At 56.0% G+C, this 22,140-nt stretch overlaps 3 protein-coding genes across 8 annotated transcripts; 2 read left to right on the top strand and 1 right to left on the bottom strand.

Annotated features, from left to right (window-relative positions):
• Positions 1-6: 6 nt before the first annotated feature.
• UBA7 (ubiquitin like modifier activating enzyme 7) lies at positions 7-8,837 on the top strand. 3 transcript variants are annotated; one of them, XM_038566410.1, is made up of 24 exons: positions 7-244; positions 327-495; positions 596-730; positions 831-937; positions 1,276-1,366; positions 1,440-1,575; positions 1,774-1,871; positions 1,965-2,111; positions 2,568-2,753; positions 2,892-2,999; positions 3,152-3,232; positions 3,312-3,467; positions 3,576-3,741; positions 3,821-4,026; positions 4,126-4,190; positions 4,282-4,465; positions 4,544-4,618; positions 4,860-5,043; positions 5,542-5,624; positions 5,892-5,984; positions 6,077-6,268; positions 7,890-7,982; positions 8,057-8,157; positions 8,623-8,837. In XM_038566410.1, the coding sequence occupies exons 1-24, from the start codon at positions 189-191 to the stop codon at positions 8,750-8,752; spliced, it is 3,042 nt and encodes a 1,013-aa protein (XP_038422338.1). In that variant the 5' UTR covers positions 7-188; the 3' UTR covers positions 8,753-8,837. The 3 variants fall into 3 exon arrangements, with proteins under 3 accessions (XP_038422338.1, XP_038422339.1, XP_038422340.1); XM_038566411.1 differs by having other exon boundaries at positions 2,583-2,753; XM_038566412.1 differs by lacking the exons at positions 8,057-8,157; positions 8,623-8,837 and having other exon boundaries at positions 7,796-7,932.
• Positions 8,838-9,020: 183 nt separating this feature from the next.
• On the bottom strand, positions 9,021-17,743 carry INKA1 (inka box actin regulator 1). Of its 4 annotated transcripts, none has more exons than XM_038566415.1 (2): positions 16,565-17,743; positions 9,021-9,858 (listed from the first exon to the last, which is right to left on the bottom strand). In XM_038566415.1, exon 2 carries the CDS (start codon positions 9,826-9,828, stop codon positions 9,064-9,066), a length of 765 nt encoding a protein of 254 aa, XP_038422343.1. In that variant the 5' UTR covers positions 9,829-9,858; positions 16,565-17,743; the 3' UTR covers positions 9,021-9,063. The 4 variants fall into 4 exon arrangements, with proteins under 4 accessions (XP_038422343.1, XP_038422341.1, XP_038422342.1 ...); XM_038566413.1 differs by lacking the exon at positions 16,565-17,743 and adding an exon at positions 10,605-10,808; XM_038566414.1 differs by lacking the exon at positions 16,565-17,743 and adding an exon at positions 10,527-10,665.
• Positions 10,654-22,068, top strand: CDHR4 (cadherin related family member 4). Its single transcript, XM_038565357.1, has 20 exons — positions 10,654-10,836; positions 11,067-11,157; positions 14,759-14,943; positions 15,069-15,231; positions 15,308-15,399; positions 16,320-16,430; positions 17,078-17,181; positions 17,375-17,511; positions 17,796-17,985; positions 18,082-18,235; positions 18,489-18,576; positions 18,902-19,105; positions 19,186-19,325; positions 19,558-19,708; positions 19,796-20,016; positions 20,254-20,396; positions 20,904-20,960; positions 21,062-21,149; positions 21,376-21,406; positions 21,915-22,068. Exons 1-20 carry the CDS (start codon positions 10,654-10,656, stop codon positions 21,968-21,970), a joined length of 2,589 nt encoding a protein of 862 aa, XP_038421285.1. The 3' UTR covers positions 21,971-22,068.
• Positions 22,069-22,140: the final 72 nt, after the last annotated feature.

Below are 22,140 nucleotides of genomic sequence, written 5' to 3' on the forward strand. Positions count from 1 at the left end.
CTTCCCCTGAAATTACAGAGGAACCAGGAAGAAAGCCGTGGCCAGTAGTGTCCTTTACTCCCAGACCCGGAAACTTAGTGCCTATTTGCACCAGCTACAGTGAGGCACTGGCCTCTGCCAGCACAGCCTCACATACAGTGACCCTATCTATAAGCACCGCAGACTGCTGTCCAGCCTCAGGCCTGAGGATGGATGTCCTGGAGACCTCCAAGTTGGTGGATGAGGAGCTATATTCACGGCAACTGTGAGGCCCAAGGTGGGGAAGGGGGGTGGGGTGGCCTTCTGACTTCCAATCTCCTGTCTACCTTTCTATTCCTCCTCCACAGGTATGTACTGGACATGCCGGCCATGCAGAGAATTCGGGAAGCCAAAGTCCTGCTCTCAGGCCTCCAGGGCCTGGGGGCTGAGGTGGCCAAAAACTTGGTCCTGATGGGTGTGGGCAGTCTCACTCTGCACGATCCCCACCCCACCTGTTGGTCTGACCTGGCTGCCCAGGTGAAGGTTGGGGGGTGAGGGAGCTACAGGTCCCCAGCCAGGGTGGGGATAGGGTCCAAGAGAAATCTCCTTGCTCAAGCCAGACTGGGTCTCTCTCCAGTTTTTCCTCTCAGAGCAGGACTTGGAAACAAGCAGGGCTGAGGCATCTCGAGAACTTGTGGCTAAGCTCAACAAAGGCGTCCAGGTGTCAGTCCACACAGGTGACATTACGGAGGAGCTGCTGCTGGGCTTCCAGGTACCCCACCCCCACCCCACTCTCCAAGTGAGCCCAGTCCCTTCCTCTTGGCCTGAGCTGAGCAGTGGTTCTGGCCTTGGTGATCATGGGGTTCACCCAGGTGGTGGTGCTAACTACCTCGAAGCTGGAGGAGCAGTTGAAGGTGGGCACTTTATGCCATGAGCTCGGAATCTGCTTCCTGGTGGCCGACACCCGGGGCCTGGTGGGGTGAGTGAGGCTACCTGCCTAACCTGCCACATCACAAGCAGTGATAGGTCCCAGTGCTGCTCCGAGCTCCAGGCTGGCTCTAGTGGTCCTCCACCCAGCCCCAGGCCTATCCCACCATCCCCTTCTGATTGTAGTCCTCAGTCCCACCCTTCTGCTTCCTCCACGCCAGGCTCCAGACCTGCTCCAGTAAATCCCTCAAATTTCAGCTTCTAAGCCTCTCCCAGCATTCCTTCCCCAATGCTGGCCCTCTGGACTTGCCCTCGTGTCGCCCACCCTTCACTGCAAGCATGGGGAATAACCACTGGGCCAGCTTAGTAACCCCTACCATCACACCACAGGCAGTTATTCTGTGACTTTGGTGAGGACTTCACCGTGCAAGACCCTACAGAGGCAGAACCTCTGACAGCTGCCATCCAGCATATCTCCCAGGTGGGTGCTGAGGTGTGGGCACTCACCTGCTAACTAAGAGGAGCACCCCTGAACCAAGCCACTTCTTCTCCAGGGCTCCCCTGGAATTCTCACTCTGAGAAAAGAGACTGATGACCACTACTTCTGCGATGGGGATTTGGTGACTTTCTCAGGCATTGAGGGCATGGTTGAACTCAATGGCTGCGATCCTCGGCCTATCCGCGTGCAGGGTAGGCCAACTCACTCCAACTCCAGGCTCAATGCCCAAGCCCCCACTGGGTGCACACACAGCCTGGTCCTTGGGGATAGGTTCTCCCTCCAGCTTCCTCAGTATGGGGCAAGGTCGATGACACAGACACAAGTCAGGATAGAATATGAGGAACTATTCAGGTTCAGAGGTCATACTGACTAGACTGGATCTTCCCTAGAGGATGGAACCTTGGAGATTGGGAACACGGCAACTTTCTCCCGTTACTTGCGAGGTGGGGCTGTCACTGAGGTCAAGAGACCCAAGACTGTGAGCCATGTGAGTGCAAGTACATCTGAGGTAGGGGAGCTTGGGAACTTCAAGCGGCCCATGGTATTCTGAACCTGCCCCTGAGCTGAGTACTTGTTGCAGAAGCCCTTGGCTGTAGCCCTGCTCCAGCCCCGTATTGTGGCCCAGAGTCCCCAGGAAGTTCATCGTGCCCAGTGCCTCCACCAGGCCTTCCGTGCACTGCACCAGTTCCAGCACCTCCATGGCCGCCTGCCCAAGCCTTGGGATCCTGTGAGTGGCCCCATTGCTTCCCCCGCAGCCTCTGTCTTATTGGGGTCTCATCTGCCAGGAAGCAGCAATTATCATCTCACAGACCTGAGTTATAGTTCCAGAGGCAATTTCCCATTTACATAAAGGAAATGATAGCACTGTCCCCAGATCAGAGACCGGGTCCCTGAAAGTACCAGGCACAAAGCCTGGGGACCCCAGCCGCCGCCTCCCCCTCAGTTCTGGGCTGAAATCTCTACCCATGTTGATGGAGCCTCCATGGGCATTGTCTAGGCATCCTCTGGTGGAGCTGCACAGAGCCTGGTGGGGTGAGTGAGGCTACCTGCCTAACCTGCCACATCATGACAGGTTTGGGCCTTCACAACCAGGGTCTGCTTCCTCTTCTGTGGAAATGAGGGATGGTTGTGTGAAGGGTTTGAGTGGAAGATGGAGCTCAGGATGGGGCTGTTGTACCCACAGAGTTCTACCCCCCAGGTTGATGCAGAGATGGTGGTGGGCCTGGCCCGGTCCCTGGAACCACTGAAGGGGACAAAAGGAGAGCCGCTGGATGAGGCTCTAGTGAAAACAGTCGCCCTGAGTAGTGCTGGTGGCTTGAGCCCCATGGCAGCCACAATGGGTGCAGTGGCTGCCCAGGAGGTGCTGAAGGTGGGCATGGGCATGGGCAGGGTAGGTCTAAGAAGGGTGTGGAGATCAGTGTGGGTGTGAGAGGGCACCCAGCGCCAGACAGCAGCCCTGGAGGCTTGGAGCTGACAGAAGTTCCTACATGGAAGTCCTGACTTCTAGGCAATTTCCAGGAAGTTCATGCCCCTGGACCAGTGGCTGTACTTTGATGCCCTCGACTGCCTTCCAGAAGATGGCGAACCCCTTCCCAAACCAGAGGACTGTGCCCCGGTAAGAACTGGGGTAGGGGTGCAAGCCTTCTCCAAACCCAGGACCAGGGAAGACACAGGAAGAAACAGAGATCCTGACCTGGAAAAGTTAGTGTAAGAGGGAGACACAGCACAGGCCAGTGGCCATCACTGACCCCTGTCTGTGTCCCCTAGAGAGGTTGCCGCTATGATGGGCAAATTGCAGTGTTTGGGGCTGGTTTTCAGGAGAAGCTGAGCTGGCAGCACTACCTCCTGGTGAGTTCTGAGGTCCAGCTGGGGGTGTTGGTGGGAGGGTCAGGCTAGGCCCTCTGGCTAAAGCTGCTCCTGCTGGCAGGTGGGTGCTGGTGCTATCGGCTGTGAGCTGCTCAAAAGTTTTGCCCTAGTGGGCCTGGGGGCTGGGCCCAGCGGGGGCGTGACTGTTGCCGACATGGACCACGTAGAGCACTCCAATCTCAGCCGTCAGTTCCTCTTCACAACCCAGGACATTGGTGTGAGTGCTGGCCCCTACGCACATCTTGCATCCTGGACTGTCCTTGCACAATGCCTGCCCCCTGCCACACACACCCCCACACCAAGCATCTTCCTGTTCTCTTCTCAGAGGCTGAAGGCAGAGGTAGCTGCAGAGGCCACTCACCGCCTGAACTCAGACTTGCAGGTGACCCCACTCACCATGTTGCTGGATCCCACTACAGAGCATATCTTTGGGGACAACTTCTTCTCCCGTGTGGATGGCGTGGCTGCTGCCCTGGACAGTTTCCAGGCCCGTGAGTGCTTGACCTTGAAACTCAGCCCCTTATTCAAAGCAGTGTCAGCCTCACTCCTGATCCTCTGCCCCCTTGCTAGGGAAGTATGTGGCTGCTCGCTGTACCCACTATCTGAAGCCACTGCTGGAGGCTGGGACGCAGGGCACCATGGGCCATGCTTCAGTGTTCATGCCTCATGTGACTGAGGCCTACAGAGCCCCTACGTCGACTTTAGCTTCTGAGGAAACTACCTACCCTGTCTGCACCCTGAGATACTTCCCCAGCAGAGTAGAACACACCGTGCAGGTAGGAAGCACCCCCAGAGACCCCTGCCCCACCCAGCTCAGTCCTCAGCTATAGACCTGTTCCCTACCTGACGCCTCATGGGTCTTTTCTCCCCCATAGTGGGCCCGGAACAAGTTTGAGGGGCTCTTCTGTCTGTCTGCTGAGACCATCAACCACAACCAGCAGTAAGGCCACTGAGAGGAGTGAATGGGATTCCAGAGCCCCTAGCACCAGAGTCCTCAGGGCTTCACCTCAAACCTCCTTGTCTCTCTGCAGGGTGCTTACTTCTCTGGCAGAAACAGATGGGCCCCAGGTGCTGACTCTGCTGCAGGAGGTGCTGGGCATCCTGAGAGAGCGTCCACAGACCTGGCAAGACTGTGTGCTGTGGGCCCTTGGCCACTGGCAACTATGCTTCTGTTATAGCATTATGCAGCTGCTGAACCATTTCCCACCTGATAAAGTGGGTATCTAGGGACCAGGAGGCTGAGGGTTCAGGGGGACCAGACTGAACCCAACCCAACAGTTTCCATTTCCCTAGGTGCTGGAGGATGGAACTCTTTTCTGGTCAGGTCCCAAACAGTGTCCCCAGCCCTTGGAGTTTGATGCCAACCAAGTGAGTGGAGATCCCAAGATGGGGATGTGACCCCTCAGAGCAGAGGTGGGCACCTCTGCATTCTGCAGAGATGCACAGATGCTGAGGGAGGTTGCCATGTTGTGCACCTGTGGGTGTCCACATTGTGAGACAGAAGCAGGCACTGAAGTGGATAGGCGAATGGGAGGTGAGCCCCACCCCTTGCACCTGTACGTGCTCACTCACATCCACGCATCTGCCCATGCTCTTGGTCTGACTGCAGGACACACACCTCCTCTATGTGCTGGCAGCTGCTAACCTGTATGCCCAGATGCATGGGCTTCCTGGCTCACGGGACCAAACGGCACTCAGGGGACTACTGAAATTGCTGCCATTGCCTGTGCCCCAGCACTTGGCCCCCAATTCTCCTAATGACCTGAAGCTAGCTCCAGCTTCTGCTGAATATGGTGAGGTCCCTGGCTCTAGTCCCCCATGCTGCCATCCAAAGGTCTGGCCCTATCCTCAACCTACACTGCAGAAGGAAAAGGGGGCCTGCGGGCCCTGTGACCAACTCACTATCTCTCAGGCCCCCTGAGCTTGCTTCTTTCAAGATTTGGGCTCCTCCTCTAGTCTCTCAGTAGGCCCTCTACCTGCTGCCCACACCCTACCACCCCTGTTCCCATGGCAGATTCTCAGGAAAAAAAAAAACAAAACACTGGGCCCTGGAGAGCACCTAGCTCCAGTCCCCAGGTGAGGACAGAGTTCTGCAGATGTGCACACGTATGCATGCACGTGCGCATACATGAGTGGGGCTTGGGCTGCTGGAGAGACTGCAGCATCGACTAAGGGGTCTCTCTGAAAGTGGTCGGTTTAGGCTTAGGAGAGACCAAGACTAGATCCAAAGCTCCAGGAAGAGTGCAGACAGTGGGGACTAAGAACTGCCCAACACCCCTTTCGTCTGCTAGGCCCTGAGCAATTAAAGAAACTGCAAGAAGTCCTAGAAGTCTGGAGCGGGAGCCCTCCCCTAAAGCCCCTGAAGTTTGAGAAGGTAAGAGTCCAAGGAGGGGTGAAGGGCCAAACTGGGGAGGGGCAAGATCTAAGAGGTAGCTTTGGAGTCCCTTGGCCTGAATTCTCCTCCTGGCAGACACCCAAAAGCAGATCACTTCCCCTGAGCCTCAGCTTCCTTATCTGATAAGTGGGGAGATGCAAGCATCCACCCCACAGAATTCTGGGGAGTCCTCTCTGGGGACATGTGGTCAGCCATGGTGAGGAACTCTGGGGCAGTGTTAACACTACTGTAACTCGGGCTTCACAGGACAATGATAGCAACTTCCATATGGACTTTGTGGCAGCAGCAGCAAGCCTGCGAGCTCAGAACTATGGGATCCTCCCTGCCAACCGCTCCCAGGTAACTCTGCCCCTTGGGGCTCAGGCCTGGAGGTGGGTTTCAAGCCCTGGCCATACACCTTGGGTCCAGACTAAATCTCTTGTCCTTGGCAGAGCAAGCGAATTGTGGGCAAGATTATCCCAGCCATTGCCACCACTACAGCAGCTGTGGCTGGCCTGGTGGGCCTAGAGCTATACAAGGTGGTGGGCAGGCCCCGGCCCCTCAGTGCCTTTCGCCACTGCTTCCTGCATCTGGCTGAAAACCGCTTCAACCGCTGGGTACCTTTTGCCCCAGCCATCCAGAAGGTGAGCCCTTGACACCCCACCCCACACCAGGCCTGGTGTTTTCTTGGATCTACCAAAAACAGGTTCTACTCTGGCTTTGGGTTTGCACCAGAACCCAGACTCTGGATGAGTCCTTAAGACTCTCTCCAGCCCCCTTCCTGCTGTGAAGCCAGACTGGGACCTGTCAGACACAGGAAACAGCCATCAGCCACCCCCACCCCGCAACCCTCCACTGCCCTGGGTCTGGGGGTTGCTGCAGCTTTAACTCATTAGTGGAGCCAGACATCCCTCACGGCCTCCTCCTTCTAGTAAAACCCCTAAAGGGGAGGTGGAAGGGAGGGGGTGACTAGAGCCCTAGCCTCAAACAGAGCCTAACTTCCTGCCTGTATGGCACTGGGATCCTGGCCTACCCCCTCTAAGCTGAGTTAAAGGGCACTGAGCTCACCACCGCGGGTGGGGATGTGTGTGTTCATTTCCCAGATGTGAGTGCACCAGGGTCTGGGCATCCCCGGCCCTATGGTGTGTGGGCATGGAGGGAGCATGCTTGTACATCTGTGTGCCAGATGGGAGTACAGCACTCTTCTTCAGTGTGGGCATGCATGGGTGTGCATGTGAGTACACATGCAGGCGTTCCTGGCCGTGTGTGTGTGTGTGTGTGTGTGTGTGTGTGTGTGTGTGTGTGTTCCTTTGAATGCAGAGCTGTGAATGCCCCTGGCTGTGTGCCCAGGCTCAGCAGTAGCTGGTATGTTCTTAGGGCACAGGAGAGGGGGTGGAGAGAATGCCCTCACCAGGGTAGAGGGGAGAGGTCATGGGCCAGCACTGGGCTTTTGCTGAGCAGCCCTGGGGTCCCTCAGGGCACAGTACACAGAGCCCCTTTGTGCAAGGCCTCTCCTCCAGCTATCACATAAGCTGCCTTTGTCTATGGTGGAGGGGGAAGGGGCAAGGGAGGATCCCCCCAACTCACCTCTGGCCTTGTTTCAGCTTGACCCCACTGTGCTTTCGGGGGGGGGGTGGCTGTCAGGGCCCCTTTCTGGCCCCTGGCTGCCTGCCATCCTCAGCAACAGGCAATAGAACCCCAAGACTCTTGAAATAGGGAGGGCAAGGGGACAGGAAGAAGAGGCCTCTGTGGACTGTGTCCCTGCTGGGGACTCTTAGCCAGTGGGGCCTAAGCAGTCATTGGGCCCCTTGATCCTCAGTGCCCATGTAGTCTGATGCCCTTGTAATATAGGACGAGGGGGCAGGGTGTACCCCCCAGCTCCCAGCCTTGCGTTTGAGGATCAAGCAACTTTATCCATGAATGCAGTGGCCCTGCTCCTGCTTCCTCAGGAAGCAACACCCACCCCCTTACACACACACACACACACACACACACACACACACACACACAGCCTGTGTGATGGATTGCCTGTTTCCTTGTGTGTGTGTGTGGAGGGGGGCATAGCTCCATTTCCTGTGCTGGCCCCAGCATAGGCGGAGAGGGTGCTGAGACTCTGGGCCCAGATCCGACCTTCCAACCCCACCCCCCTGGCTTCTGTTTCCTGCCTCTAGTCCAGCTCCTCCTCTAGGAAAGGGGCCATCAGCTGCTGGTAATGGGTAGGGGGAGGGTGTGTGTGAGAAGCTCCTCCTGCCCCCTCCCCCCCAGTTCCATCACCTGACATGGACCTGTTGGGACCGTCTGAAGGTGCCTGCTGGGCAGCCAGAGAGGACCCTGAAATTATTGCTGGCCCATCTCCAGGTGAGCCCCGTTCCTCCTTGCCTTCAGGCCTGGCCCAACCTGGCCTGGCTGGCAGCTGACCTGTCTTTCACTAGGAACAATTTGGGCTGAGGGTGAAGATGCTGCTGCATGGGAGGTCCCTGCTCTACTCAGCAGGATGGCTGCCTGAAAAGCAGGCGCAGCGCCTAGCCCTCAGGTGAGCCCACATCTGGCTTTAGCCATGACTTGTTCTGTTCCTGGAGGTTGGAGGTGGGAGACCGAAGTCTTTGTTCTTCCCATCCCCATTTGGGCCCCTCACACCGTCCTGAGACCTTCTTTTGCCAAATGGAGCCAGCAAATGGGCTGGGGGTGGGGTGAGGATGGAAAACTTGAGAAGGGGCCTCCAAACAGCCTGCTTGGCCAGCTCCACAAGCTCCCCCACACTCTGCTAAGCCCCCCTTTCACAGCCCACTCCCAGGGGACTCATAGCTTCCTGCCTCCTTGCCCGCCCTGCCTGCTGCTCCTAAAATAGTTTCAGATGTTTCCTGCCTTGAGCTCCTCCTGCCCCTGGCTTAGGCTCCTTACAGCCCATCAGCACCCTCTGGTCCATGCCCAGTTACTCTGCCTACCACTGCTCACCTAGCCAATCACTCTCCCACCTCCCCCTCCCCCATACTACCAGGGTGACGGAATTGGTACAGCAGGTGACAGGCTGGATACCTAAGCCAGGGCAGCGGGTACTGGTGCTGGAGCTCAGCTGTGAGGGTGAAGATGAGGATACTACCTTCCCTCCCCTGCACTATGAGCTGTGACAAGGCAGTAGCCCTATTCCCTGGCTCTATCAAGCCCTGCATCCTGAGCCCATAGTAGGCACTCAATAAATACTTGATGAAGGAGGGTGTGAGTGGAATGGATGGATGATGAAACACAGGGCACAGGGTGTAATGCACAGGGTGTGTGACATGGACATGATGGGGACCCCTGCAGGGAGAGAAAGGGCTCTTTAGATTCGCCTTTCTGGGCTGTGTGCCTCAAAGAGCTGGGGTCGCCTCCTAGAGCCTCAGGGGTATGGAACCAGGATAGTCCAGAAAAGGCCTTTATTGTCCCAGGCTGGAGGGCAGGGTCAGAGGTAGCTGACATCATTGCAGATGATAGGTTGGCGGCTGCGGCAGCTCATGAGGGCTGCAAAGCGTGAGACATCTGCAGGCAGTTCCGGTTCCGGGCGAGGTGGGCACGACAGTCGCTTTCCCGCCATAGCCGCCCGGCGTGCCCTGGCCAGCTGGCGCCGCAGCTGCTCAGAGAGCCCAAGCAAGAACTGAGGGGGACGAGCACGGGCACGGGGCCCACCACCATTGTCCCCCTCACCCGCTGCCTCTGGCAGCTCCATCCAGTTGTGCACCAAGTCAGCAAAGCAGTTGTCCCCCAGCACCAGGGGCTGGCGACTGCGACCTCTGTTCAGCAGGGCTGCTGTCCAGTCCTCAGCTTCCAGCCCCTGCCAATGCTCCAGGCAGGCATCTGGGGTAGACTTGGGACGTGGCCGGTGGGCAGGTGGTGCACTGGCCGCAGGGGCTCTGCTGGGCAGGGGAATGCCACTGGCTGAGAGGCGTTGTCTATGTGGGGGCCATGCTGGGGGTGATGGGTGCTGGAGTACAGGCAATTCTTCCTCTCTCCATGTGCTGCCTGACACTTCAGAGAAGCCAGAGTCCCAGTCCAGGGCATGTTCCCTGGGGCTCCTCAAGACAACACCCTTGTCTCCTATGACTACACCTTCCTCCTCCTCTTCTACACAGCAGACTGAATTCTCTTCCAAGGCATCTGAAGCCCTGAGCCGGTGGCTGAGCGGAACACATGGGCCAGGTTTGGGGGGTGTTGGAAGGGGCCCAGACATGGGAGGTGAGCCTGTGTCCCGGCCACACAGCTGTGGAAAAAGAGAGGGCCCAAGTTGGAGGAGTTGCTTGTCACCCCTGCCTGCCTGGCCAGACCAGTCCCAAAACTGAAGGCCCAGGAGGGCTGGATAGGCCTGTAGGCCTGGACAGCAGGCCTCCAGTGGGCACCGGGCCGGCATGGAGGCACTGGCACACGTAGCTCGTGTGGCTCCCATCAGCCGACCTGGTGGCAGTCCGGCAGGCTGCAGCACGCAGAGCTGGGCAAGTCGGTACCCGCCACCAAGGCGGGAGGCAGGGTTGGGAGCCTATCTGTATCGGGAAGTAGGTCCTGTTCAGGGCTAGGGGTGGGGGAGCATCCCTGCTTCCTGAGGGATTCAGCACCCCAAAGCTCATAGCCTTTTTCAGAGAAAGAGCACTTGCCAGGTAGGGGGTAGGGAAGGAGGTACAGGTCGGTCTGGGGTTGAAGGCATCCACACCAGTGCCAGCACTTCTTTAGTCCCTCTCAGCCCCCTGATCCACCCCAAAAGAAGTTTCTCCCCGCCAACTCCCTCTGCCGCCCCGGCAGCAAGGCCAGCTGGGCGGCTGTTACTTGATGCCCAGCGCAGCTCCCAACCGTCCGAAACCCGATGCGGGCCATCTGGGCCATCTGCGCCGCCCCGCCCCCATCCTGCCTTAGATGGGCACTCGGGACGGCCCCTACCCGTGTGTTGTTCGGGCCGGACGGCAGCTGGGCACCCCGCACACGTCCTCACAAGCCACACCCGCTCCCAAGCCTCACCAGTTCCCAGCGGAGCTGGCCCAGGAAGCTGTCAAGCCGAGCGCTGTGCATGCCCGTGCCGGAGCGCCCGCCAGGCCTGCCAGTTCCTCTTCGAACTCCAGCGGGACCGGCGCCCACAGGGCCCAGCGGGCCGGCCAGCGGCGCCCGGCCCTCCGCCTGGTTCCGCGGCTGCTCGCTCTCCGCAGCTCCCGCCGCCGCCGCCCCAACATCTGGCAGCCGCGCCCCGCCCCTGGTGCCGCCCCCAATGGAGCCAGGGCGGGGCTGAAGTGGCCCCGCCCCTCGGGCCGGGCGGGGGTGAGCCTGAGGCCGCCTCCCCACTCCTCTCCAGCTCTGGGAGGGGGAAGGGGCGGGGCTGGCGCTCCCCTACACCCTGCGCGGTTGAGCCGACTCCAGCTCCGCTGCAGGACCCGAGACAAGTCGATTCCCCGCGGTAGCCTCGGCTTTCCCGTTTTTCCGGTATAGAACCGCGGTCCCTCCCGCAGGGGCCCGGTGAAGGCGCGGATCCCCCCACCCCCGCCAGCCACGCCCACGTGCGGGCAGAGCGCCCCCAAGCGTGGGACCCACAGTCCCGTGGCTGCTCTGGGCCCGACCCACTGAATCCATTCCTGGAGCGGGCGTCAACAACCCTGGAAGCGATGGGAGGATCTGCCCCCTCTGAGGATTCAGGGAGCACCGGACCGCGCCGCGGCGGCGGCGGCTCGGGAGAAAGGCTTCAGCCCAGGCGCAGCCCGCGCCCTCTCCCACCGCGCGTCTGGGCAGAGCTAGGCGGGGCCGCCCCCTAGTGGGGAGCCGCGGTTAGCCACGATTACCTGGGCAACTCCACTCGTTTCCCTCTGCCCGCAACACAAGCCAACCTAGAACGCAGGGGGTTAGGGCGGCACTCTGTCCAGAATAGTCAGAGCCAGTTCCTGGAGGCCGCTCCAGGATCCGAGGCTAGATTCCAGGATACAGTCTAACTTGAGAAAGACTAGACAAGTCAATAGACAGAAAAGTAGCGGGAATGAGGGTGGCCGGGCTAGTCTGGGAGAGGGGACTCGCAGAGGAAGCGGCATTCTGCATGGGATCTGAATGAACCATCATGGGAAATCAAGAAGGATATTCTAGGGGCGCCTGTGTGGCTCAGTAAGTTAGGTTTCTGACTTGATTTCAGTTCAGGTTATGATCTCAGGGTGGTGATACAGAGCCCAAATTGGACTCCACGATGAATGTGGAGTCTACTTAAAATTCTCTCTCCCTCTGCCCCCACCCATTTGTGCTGTCTCAGGAAGAAAGGAAAGAAGGTGAAAGAAAGAAAGAAAGAAAGAAAGAAAGAAAGAAAGAAAGAAAGAAAGAAAGAAAGAAAAAGAAAGAAAGAAAAGAAAGAAAGAAGAAAGAAAGAAAGAAAGAAAGAAAGAAAGAAAGAAAGAAAGAAAGAAAGAAAGAAAGAAAGAAAGAAAGAAAGAAAGAAAAGAGATTCTAGGCAGAAGCATCAGCCAATTAAAGGCCCTGAGAAGAGAAGAGTTGCACAGGGCATAACATAAAGAAGGCCCAGGTATCTAGATGGTAATAGGTGAGGAAATGAGGAGGTCAGTAAAACCAGGCTTCTAGCAGCCTTAGAAGGAAATAAAGGGTTTTGTTTTTGGTGTGATGGGGAGCACTGAGGCTTTTGAGCAGGCAATGACCTGGGCTGGCTCTTGTTTGGATAATCCCAGCTGCTTTAGGAGAACCACTCTGTAGTTAGAGTGAAGGCTCCTGCCCTCATCCATCAAGAGTGGAGCTGGGCCACAGAAGGGGGTGACTTTGAAGTATGTTTTGGAGCTAAAATAAAGTCTTGCTGATAAATGAATATGGGTAAGGAAAAAAGAGCATCCAGCACGACTTCTAGATTTCTGGCCAGAACAACTGGTTGGATGAAATTGCTGCGAATTGATCCAGGAAAGACTGAAGAAGGACGAGTTTGGGAAGGAAAACCAAACCATTATCTGTGGACATGTGGCCCTTAGGTGCCTGTTAGACATCTAACATGAGATGCAGGGTCAGCCACTGGGTGTATGATCCTGGAATATGGGAGAGAGATCACACCGAAGCCTTAGTCTGGAAGGCAAAGTGAGTGGATGGTATTTAAGGCCATGGGCTTGGGAGGTGAATGTAGGCAGAGGCAGCAGTCAGGACTCAACCCTGGAACAGTCCTCTTGGTCATGGTAGGGAAGCAGAACCAGCAAAGGAGCTAAGCAGAAACTGCCAGGGAGGTGGAAGGAAACAGCGAGGCCACTTTAGGAGCCAAGGGAGCAAGTGTCAAACACTGCCAGGAAGGTAAGATTGAAGAAAGAACTGGATTTGGCAGTATGCACATCTCCGAGGACTCTGACAAGGGCAGTTTCACAGAGAGACAAACTTGATGACAGTTGGCAGAAGAGAGTGAGAGAGGAAGAACTAGAAAAATTAAGCGTAGACATTTTTTGAAAACTGACATATAAATGTAACAAATGGACAACTCTCAAAGGTACAGCTCAATAAATGTTAAAATCTGAAGACCCTTGTACACCTGTCACCCAGATCAAGGTATAGACCATCCCCAGCTACTCCATAGGAGGATACTTTGCGCCCCCTCCAGTTGATATATCCAAAGCCAACCACTATTTTGATTTATACTACCAATGACACTTTTTGCTTTTTGAATGCAGGCAACTTTTAAGAGATTATGTTGATGGCTGGGCTCAGACTTGAAGGCAGATAATGTTCTAATGCTGAGAGGGGGTGGGCATCTGGAGTTTGGACTCTGTAGGGTAGCAAATCCTTAGCCCAGTTTTCCCAGGTGCCGTGCTTATGCTGTCTCTAAGACTGCATGACCAAGGCTTACTTCTCTAAGCCTCCGTTTCCCTACCTGAAGTTTGATCCTTTCCCCTAACATTTCCTTTGGGTTGTAGTAACGAACGGAAGAATTCACTGGAAGCAGTGAAACTTGGGGTTGTCCAAGCCTCTTAATGCCTGTCTGGAGTCTAGAGCTCAGGTCATCAGGGATGGGTGGGGCTTGGATCTGGGAGGCCCAAGAGTCCAGCCTGCCCGGCTGTGTTTAAGCAACTGGCCTGACAACGGGGTAGGCCTGACAAACACGTCTGGTCTGCCGGAGTCTCTTCTGCTGTTGGTATCTTCAGGCCATGATGGCACTGCTCAGGCCCCCAGTGCTTCTACTTGCTCTGGTTGCCTCTGGTGAGGAGCTGGTGGGTGGGGGAAACCCAATGCTCATGCCCCAACACACTCTGCAGTGGAATGGAATTGTGACTCGTCTCAGATAGGTTACTGCGTAGGGCAGGGGCTGTGGGAGAGCCAGGGAAGGGCAAAGATCTAACTCCCCGATCCTCATTCCCTTTTTTTTTTTAAAGATTATTTATTTATTTATTCATGAGAGACACACACAGAGAGAGAGAGAGAGAGAGGCAGACACACAGGCAGAGGGAGAAGCAGGCTCCATGCAGGAACCCCGATGTGGGACTTGATCCCAGGACTCCAGGATCATGCCCTGGGCCGAAGGCAGGCTCTAAACCACTGAGCCATCCAGGCATCCCCTGATCCTCATTCCTTATCGTGGCTGCTTCCTCAACCAAGTCTTGGCTCCCATTCTGTTAAGTGAGCTGAGCTGTGGTTGAATGTGGGGGACAAGGATGAGATTTGGCTGCTTGGTCTCAAGATGTGATGACCCGAGGCAGGCTGAGGCAGAAGGCTCATATCTGTGGTTCCATGAGCCTGGGGGAGAGGTCCTCAAGCCTGAATTGTCTCTTCTTTTAAAAAAAAAATATTGGGATCCCTGGGTGGCGCAGCGGTTTGGCACCTGCCTTTGGCCCGGGGCGCGATCCTGGAGACCCCGGGATCGAATCCCACATCGGGCTCCCGGTGCATGGAGCCTGCTTCTCCCTCTGCCTATGTGTCTGCCTCTCTCTCTCTCTGTGTGACTATCATAAATAAATAGATAAAAATTTTAAAAAATAAAAATATATTTATTTATTCATGAGAGAGAAAGAGAGAGAGAGGCAGAGACACAGGCAGAGGGAGAAGCAGGCTCCATGCAGGGAGCCGGATGCGAGACTCTATCCCAGGTCTCCAGGATCACGCCCTGGGCTGAAGGTGGCGCTAAACCGCTGAGCCACCTGGGCTGCCCTGAATTCTCTTCTTCACAGAAGTCCACTGCCTGCCCTGGTTCATAAATGTCTCTGAGAGCCAGGGACCCGGGACCATCCTTAAATCCTTTCCCTTCAACTGTACTCTTCACATGCCCATCCTGGAGCTGATCCATGTGAAGCCACCCACCACCTTCTTCAACCCACCCAGCCTGACCAGGTGGCACGGGATCTATATGGGCATGGTAGGGTAATGGGCACAGATGAGAACCATGGGGGAACAAGGGCAGACCCTAAATTCACAAAGCTAGAGGTAGTATAGGGGGATGGAGAGCCTAGAGTCCCACATGGCACTGCCCATCTGTCCCAGGTGACCTTAAGCAGCTCAGCCCGGCTGGATGCCCTAGCAGTAAACCACTATGAACTGCAGCTGCGGTTCACATGTGGCAACTACGTGATGGAGGGACTGCTCTTTGTGGATGTGCAGCGGGACCCTGGCTATAGCTCATGTGCTGGCCGATTTGCCAGCCCAGGTGAGGCCAGGGGCAGCAGGCAGGGGGTGGGCAGGCATGGTCTGAACAGAGCCTCCCTGACCTTCCCTCTGGCTAGCTGGGGAAATCATTCAGGTTCGGGAAACAGTCACACCCGGGACCCAGCTGTACACTCTGCTGCTCCCAGGCGTGGAACTTCAGCGTGCCCAGGTGAGCCCAACACATGGGCAGTGGGGGACAGGGTGGGGGAGGCATATGGGAAACCGAACCAGGCCCCTCCTTGGCCCATCTCCTCTCTGGCCAAACACAGACTTCAGAGGGACCCTTTAGTGCCAGCTAAGCCTCTGCATGATACATGCTTTTGGAGAGAGCCACTGAGGGCTGCCTACCCCCAATAACCTCCCAATGGGGTCAATCGGGTGACCAAAGATATCCCAGGGGGTTGTGTTCTTTCAGATTCTCCTGTGTGTCCTGAATTCTTCATGGACATTTTTTTTTTAATTTTTTATTTATTTATGATAGTCACAGAGAGAGAGAGAGAGAGAGAGAGGCAGAGACACAGGCAGAGGGAGAAGCAGGCTCCATGCACCGGGAGCCCGACGTGGGATTCGATCCTGACTCTCCAGGATCGCGCCCTGGGCCAAAGGCAGGCGCTAAACCGCTGCGCCACCCAGGGATCCCTCTTCATGGACATTCTGTATCACTTTTGTAATCCGAAAAAGAAATGTAGTTTAAAAAACAAAATGGTTGGGCAGCCTGGGTGGCTCAGCAGTTAAGCACTGCCCTCGGTCAAGGGCGTGATCCTAGAGACCCAGGATCCAGTCCCATATCGGGCTCCCTGCATGGAACCTGCTTCTCTCTCTGCCTGTGCCTCTGCCTCTCTCTCTCTCTCTCAGTCTGTGTCTCTCATGAATAAATAAATGAATCTTTAAAAAATGATTGATTTAAAAGCAGAAAAGATTGAAGATCAGGGCCAGGGGTCAGGGTGGAGGTTGGGGAGCCACCTCCTGGTGGGGTATGAGAGAGCTGGGTGTGGGCAGGTACCTGCTGGGTTGATGGGAGATTTTGACAGGGATGCTTGGGGGCACTGTGGGCTGGGGCGGCAGCCTTTAGCACCTCTATCCTGTCAGATAAGCATCATCAGTGCCCAGGACCCTCCATACTTCCCTGGACCTTTCTCTATCAATGGGCAAGGTTGGCTGCTGGCGCCATCCCAGGGCCTCAAAGGCCAGGGTCAAAAGGTGAGCTTGACTTGGGACCTGGGGATACCCATGGATGGGGCATACAATGTACAGAGCCACCACCTCCTAGAGGTTTATTTGTTCTTGGCCTTCTAGATTTTGCTGCCCTGCTCAGACATAGCCCATATCTGTACCTGTTGTCACGTGCTGGCTGTGCTCCAATGTTGGCCTGGTTCTGTCCTGGGTTCTGGAGTTCCAGAAAGAAAAGGGATCTCTGGTTCTGGGAGCTCCCAGTTCCTTTTATAGAACTAAGAGTGTGCAGAGCAGTCACACAAGAAGAGAAAGTTCTGGGTGAAGTGGCCAGTACAGTCTGGAGGAGGTTAAAGAAATTCCTTCTTAAAAAAAGAAAAGAAATTCCTTCTTTAAAACTTCCATGTCTTAAGGATTGGCTCTAAGATGATGTCACATTGTAAATGACTCAGATATCACACTTCTTTGCATTGTTAGCATCCTTAAAGAAGAATTTATAGCCCCAAAGAATAGGACTCAAAGGAGTACCTGTCAGCAGAGTGACGGGTCATAGGGCAGAGTGAGTGTTGGGGCTCCTTGTGGAGGGCCTGAGGCAGGGAGTACCTATTCGGAGGGAAGACTAGACACAGACATATAGGTAGACTCATAGTTCCTTTCCTGTTTTGTGTGCACTGCAGGTCTTCCAGCTTCAGATTTTGGTGACCTTTGGACAAAATCGAAGCTGCCATGGGACGCTGAAGGTGAAAGTTTTGCCTGCTCCCTCCAGTCAGATCTCCTTCCTGTAAGGCTCCCCTACCCTGGGTACAGTGGGAGTGGCAAGGCTTAGCCCCAGGGAATGAGGAGTGAGGTTAAGATGTGGGGCTCCTGGGTGTCCCCAGCCAGCTCCTGTATGAGGAGCCCCGGGGGAGGGGCCTGTGGACAGGGCCAGGGCATGGCGTGAGCGGACATGAGCTAGTGCCCCCCTTTTGGTCCAGGCAGCAGGCCCCAAATATCACTATCCGGGAGGACCTGGCCCCCGGCAGTGAGGTGGTTCAGGTTCGGGCCCGGGGCTTCGACGTGCGCTACGAAATCCTCTCCCCAGTGCCCTGCCCTCTCTTCTCCATCGGACGTGGTGAGGGGCATTGGGGTGGGGGGTGCGTGCGGAATGCCTCTGTGGCTGGTCTTAAGAGACCCGTGCTACCTCCTCGCGCTCCTGAGAAACGAGGCTGGAGCCAAGGCAGACTGGGGCGCGGTGGATGTTTGGGGGCTGGGCTAGAGTTAGAGGGGACCTCGGAGATGGTGGCGAGGGTGGCCAGGCTCAGCGCCCTCCCGCTGCGATGGAGCCCTGGGAGGATGGGGACCCGACAGAGCTGGGGGCGGGGCTAAACTCAGCATTCCCACCCCTATCCCGCCCAGCCGACGGCTTGGTCCGCACCGCGGCGCCCCTGGAGTCGGCGCTGGCCCGGGGCGCGGGCGTGGCAGTCACTAGGCTGCGGGTGAAGGCCTATGAGCGGCTCAGGCCGCGGGCCAGCGTAGAGCTCGATCTCACGGTGAACGTGCGTTCGGTTAACCGCTGGCCCCCGCGCTGCCTCCCAGCGATGCTGGTGTGAGTATACAGGAACTTTACCTAAGCTACTGGGGTGATGGCCATGGCTCGTGGTCCTGTTCAATTCTTGTCCTGCTGCCCACACTCTGTTTTCAGGACTGAAATACGCGAGACCACGCTGGTGGGCACTGTGCTGAACACCTTCACTTGTACTGATCCAGACTCTTCTGGCTCTACCCTCGACTACGAGCTGCGGTTCTACAGTCCTCCTGGCCTAGCTAGCCTCTGCCTTCGAGACAGGGCCTTGGAGGTGCCCAGTCCCTGCCTCCAGACTCATGTTCAGGGTGTTCGGGACAGGAAGGTGGAGGGTCGGGGGGCAAGGGTCTGTGGGAGCTGAGGCCATGGCGGTAAAGAAGATGGTAGTGAAGTCAATCTGCTTTGTAGTCCAGAAAACAGAGGCTCAGGGTTGACGATGTGTGGATGCCCTGATCTGATGCAGCCCAGGGTGGCTCTAGGCTCTTCCAGGCCTTGGCTTGGCATCACTCTGTGCTCCCTCTGGCCAGGTGAATGCTACACTGGACTGTGATGCTCCTGGGGCCTGCTTTCAGCATGCAGCCTCTATCCTGGTGCTCAATGGTGATCAGCCCCTGAGTGAGTGACCACACCCAGGCCTGGACATTCAGGACAGGGCTGTTCTGTACCCCTCTCCATATCCTCAAGATAGAGTTATGGAGATCAATAGGGCAGAGTTGTCTCCACCTCATCAGAACCCCAGGGTGGGGCATTATCTCTCCTCTCCTTGACACCCCCCCCCCCAAACCCCATGGGAGTACAAGTAAGGAATGGCTATTGCTCTTCCTTCTTCCAGACCTTCTCCCTCCTTAGATCCCCAGGGCAGGGCCATGTCTCCCTCCTCACACCCCAGGGAAGGGCTGGGCACCCCAGGCTAGCTCCTTGATTGCCAAATGGCCTCCAGCTGAGGTGCCAGTATTGGTGATGGTGACTCCTGTCAACGAGTTTTCTCCAGCCTGTGTTCCACATACATTCCGGATCCGGGAAGATGCAGGGCCCTACACCCTGCTGGGCTCTGTGGTGGGCATGGACAAGGATTACCCGCACAACAGCATTGAGTACTTCATCTCTGGTGGGCCCAGCACCTTTTCTGTGGACCGTCTCAGCGGTACTCCCACCTTGGGGCTGGGATGGAGGGATGGAACCAGAATTGACTCTGCAGACTGAGGCTGTGGCCATCTCTTCTAGGGGAGATTCACCTCCTGGGATCTTTGGACTATGAACTGCAGAAATCATACAGGCTCACTGTCCTGGTGACTGACCATAGCCAAGACCAGGACCCCACCCAGCGCCGCTCTGGTTCCTGCACCATTACCATCGAGGTTGAGGTAATCGAGCCTCAAGACCTTGGAAGAAATTGGAAAGTGTTCACATCTTCCCCTGGCATTCTGCTTTTCTACACTTTGCTGAAGTTTCCTCCATTGGTTGGCTGGAAGGGGGTGGTGTCTCATTGTGGAAACCTTTGGAACTGGTTTCCTGACACCTAGGCTCTGGCTGAGGTAGGGAGAGACTGAGGGGCTGGCCTGGGGAATCTGGGGTGATCTGGCTACCTTCCTGCAGGATGTGAACGACCATTCCCCCGAGTGTCAGCCCCCATTTCAGGAACTCACCATCTACACTCCCTTGGGCCGTAGTGTGGAGGTGACCAAGGTGTCATGTTGGGTTCCTCAGGAGCCACAGCGTCTGACTTTCTCCTACAGCATCGTGGGAGGTGAGGGCCATGGAGGCCACCAGGCTGTTGGGGAAGGAGCAGGCCAAGGCCAGCAATGGTTCCCTTCTTCTGCCTCTCTATTTTCAGGGACTAGTCAGAGCCGATTCAGCCTGCAAGGAGCCATCCTGGTGTACAACGATATCATGTTGGGGCCCCCCTGGCCAGAGCAGTCCCATTCTTATGAGCTATTGATCCGTGTGGCCGATTCAGGTCCCTCTATCCCCCATCTCAGCACCACAGCCACCATCATTGTGCATGTCGTACCCTGGAATGCCAGCACAGCATCCACCCGCATCCACAGAGTCACAGTGAGGGGGAGTTGGTCCTTGGGACCTTGAGAGGTGGGGAGAGAGGGCCTTAAAGGGCAAGGAGACCCAGTTTTCCAGGTGGAATGATGGGGGATGGCATTCCAGAGGGAGCCATTGAATGCAAAGAACTGGCAATACAGAAGAGCAACTCAGGGGTGTGGGGTGGCCCAACCCTCGGAGAGATTTGAAGGCTGGATGATCAGGACATTTTTAGCAAGGCTGTGGCCTCCATTTCAGGTGCCTTCGATGATGACACCCCTGCTTGTGACAGACACGGAGGTTTTCTGGCAGCCAGAACCCTGGTTTGTGGTGGTGCTGACAGTTACCAGTGCCCTCTTTCTCTTGGCTCTGGGCTGGCTCTTCAGCAGGCTCTTCCAGGGGTAGGGTTCCTATCCCTCTGCGCTCTGCCTTACCCCAGCCTGCTAATGGACCCCATCTGTGATAAGTGGTTTCACCAAGATTTGATGATAATGCCCAAATTGATGTGCAGACAAACTGATATCAATGGGGGCTGCTCTCCCTCCAGAGGTCATCATGTTAGAGGCAGAGAGGCACTGGGAAGAAGTTGTCTCCATTACTGGCAGAGCCTGGTCTTGGAATGGGGTTGGGTATGGATGAGGCCAGTGTTTGAAACTGGGAGTTTGTCATCCATTGGGCATTTACCCCTATCTCTGACCCCAACCCTCCACTTCAAACCTAATCTGCCCCTAAGAATGAATTTTCTGTGGGCACAGGACTGAATCTTAGGGGAAGGTGAGGGTAACAATGTGGGTATTGCATACAGACATCGGCTATCCCCAGTATAAAGGGGCAGATGAATGATGCTGGTTCCTGGAGCCAGCAAGTCTGCTGCCCTCACTGACTGGTCCCTCCTCCTGGCATTTTAGGTTGGCCCAGATGCTACAGACACCAAACAAACCAGCCCACGAGCTGCTACTAAACAGGTCAGTCTCTTTTGCCTACCTCTATGTCTGAGAGTCCATCTCTTAAACTTGGGCTGGAGCCAAGACCCTTATTCTGTTTTCCTGCTCTTACTTTGCCCTAGTATCCAGGGAACTGAGGAGTCCATTGAGGGGTTCATAGAGGCACCAAGGATGGAGATGCCCCAAGCACCCAGCAGTGTCATGAGCCTGGTATGCCAACCTACCATCCAGTATAGTGGGCACTGAGGCTGCTCTAGAATACTCCCCAGCCAAGCCTGCCTCCTTCCTTGTAGATGGGTACCCCTGTGGTAGAGCCCATGCCAGCACCATCAGGATGGTGGAGGCAGGTGGGCTTCTGACCCCTTTGGGAGCAGATCTCCAGCTGCTCCCCAGGGGCAGGGCTCAACTCATTGCCCCTTCTCATTCTTCCCATCAGGAGCACTTTGATGGCAGAGCACAGGACCCCCGTGAGCCCCCCTCGTCCCAAACCACTCTCCACCTGGGTCCACTTTCTCTCCTTAGCCCATCTCAGTATTTCCTTCTACACCAAGCATTCACTATCTACTTTTTCCCTGAATGGGGTCTGTTCTCACCCCCATTCACTTTTCAGCTAATGTTTCTTAAACACTTATAGGACCAGAAGGTGACTCAGACCTGGTCTGGTTTCTGCCCATGGAGAAAAGGGTGGTGAGGGGAGAGGCCCTCAGATATTATACTGTCATCAGTGATTTATGGCATAGTACTCTGGCACTGGGCTTAGGGGGGGCTGGTGTCCAGTTTGGGAGAATCGAGAATGCTTCCTGTGCATTTGAGCTAAACCTCACAGGATTGCTGAGAAAGGAGGGAGGGGACAGGTTGGATCAAGAAGGAGGGTCTCACCATGGTTCTGGAATGTCTTCCCTTAATTTTAAGGGAAAGAGGCTATTCTGCTGAGATCAGCAGTGCCCTCTCTCCCTCCTGTTCATCTGAGTTCAGGTACAGGCAGAGATTACCTGTTCAACACGCTCACGGGAGCCCGGCGCTGGCTCTGAGGCCGAGAAGCTGCTTCACTGTGTGTGGAATTTCTTCTTCCCATGATCATGGGCTGAGTCTTCAAGCTGAATCAATAATAAACAAAATTACAAATGGAGGAGTCCCAGCCTTGAAACCCACCGTGGGAAAAGCTCGGAGATCTGTGCTTCCTTGTTCTTACTTAGAGTGC

This window comes from Canis lupus, chromosome 20 (assembly GCF_011100685.1).
Source record: "Canis lupus familiaris isolate Mischka breed German Shepherd chromosome 20, alternate assembly UU_Cfam_GSD_1.0, whole genome shotgun sequence".
Lineage (NCBI taxonomy): Eukaryota > Metazoa > Chordata > Mammalia > Carnivora > Canidae > Canis > Canis lupus.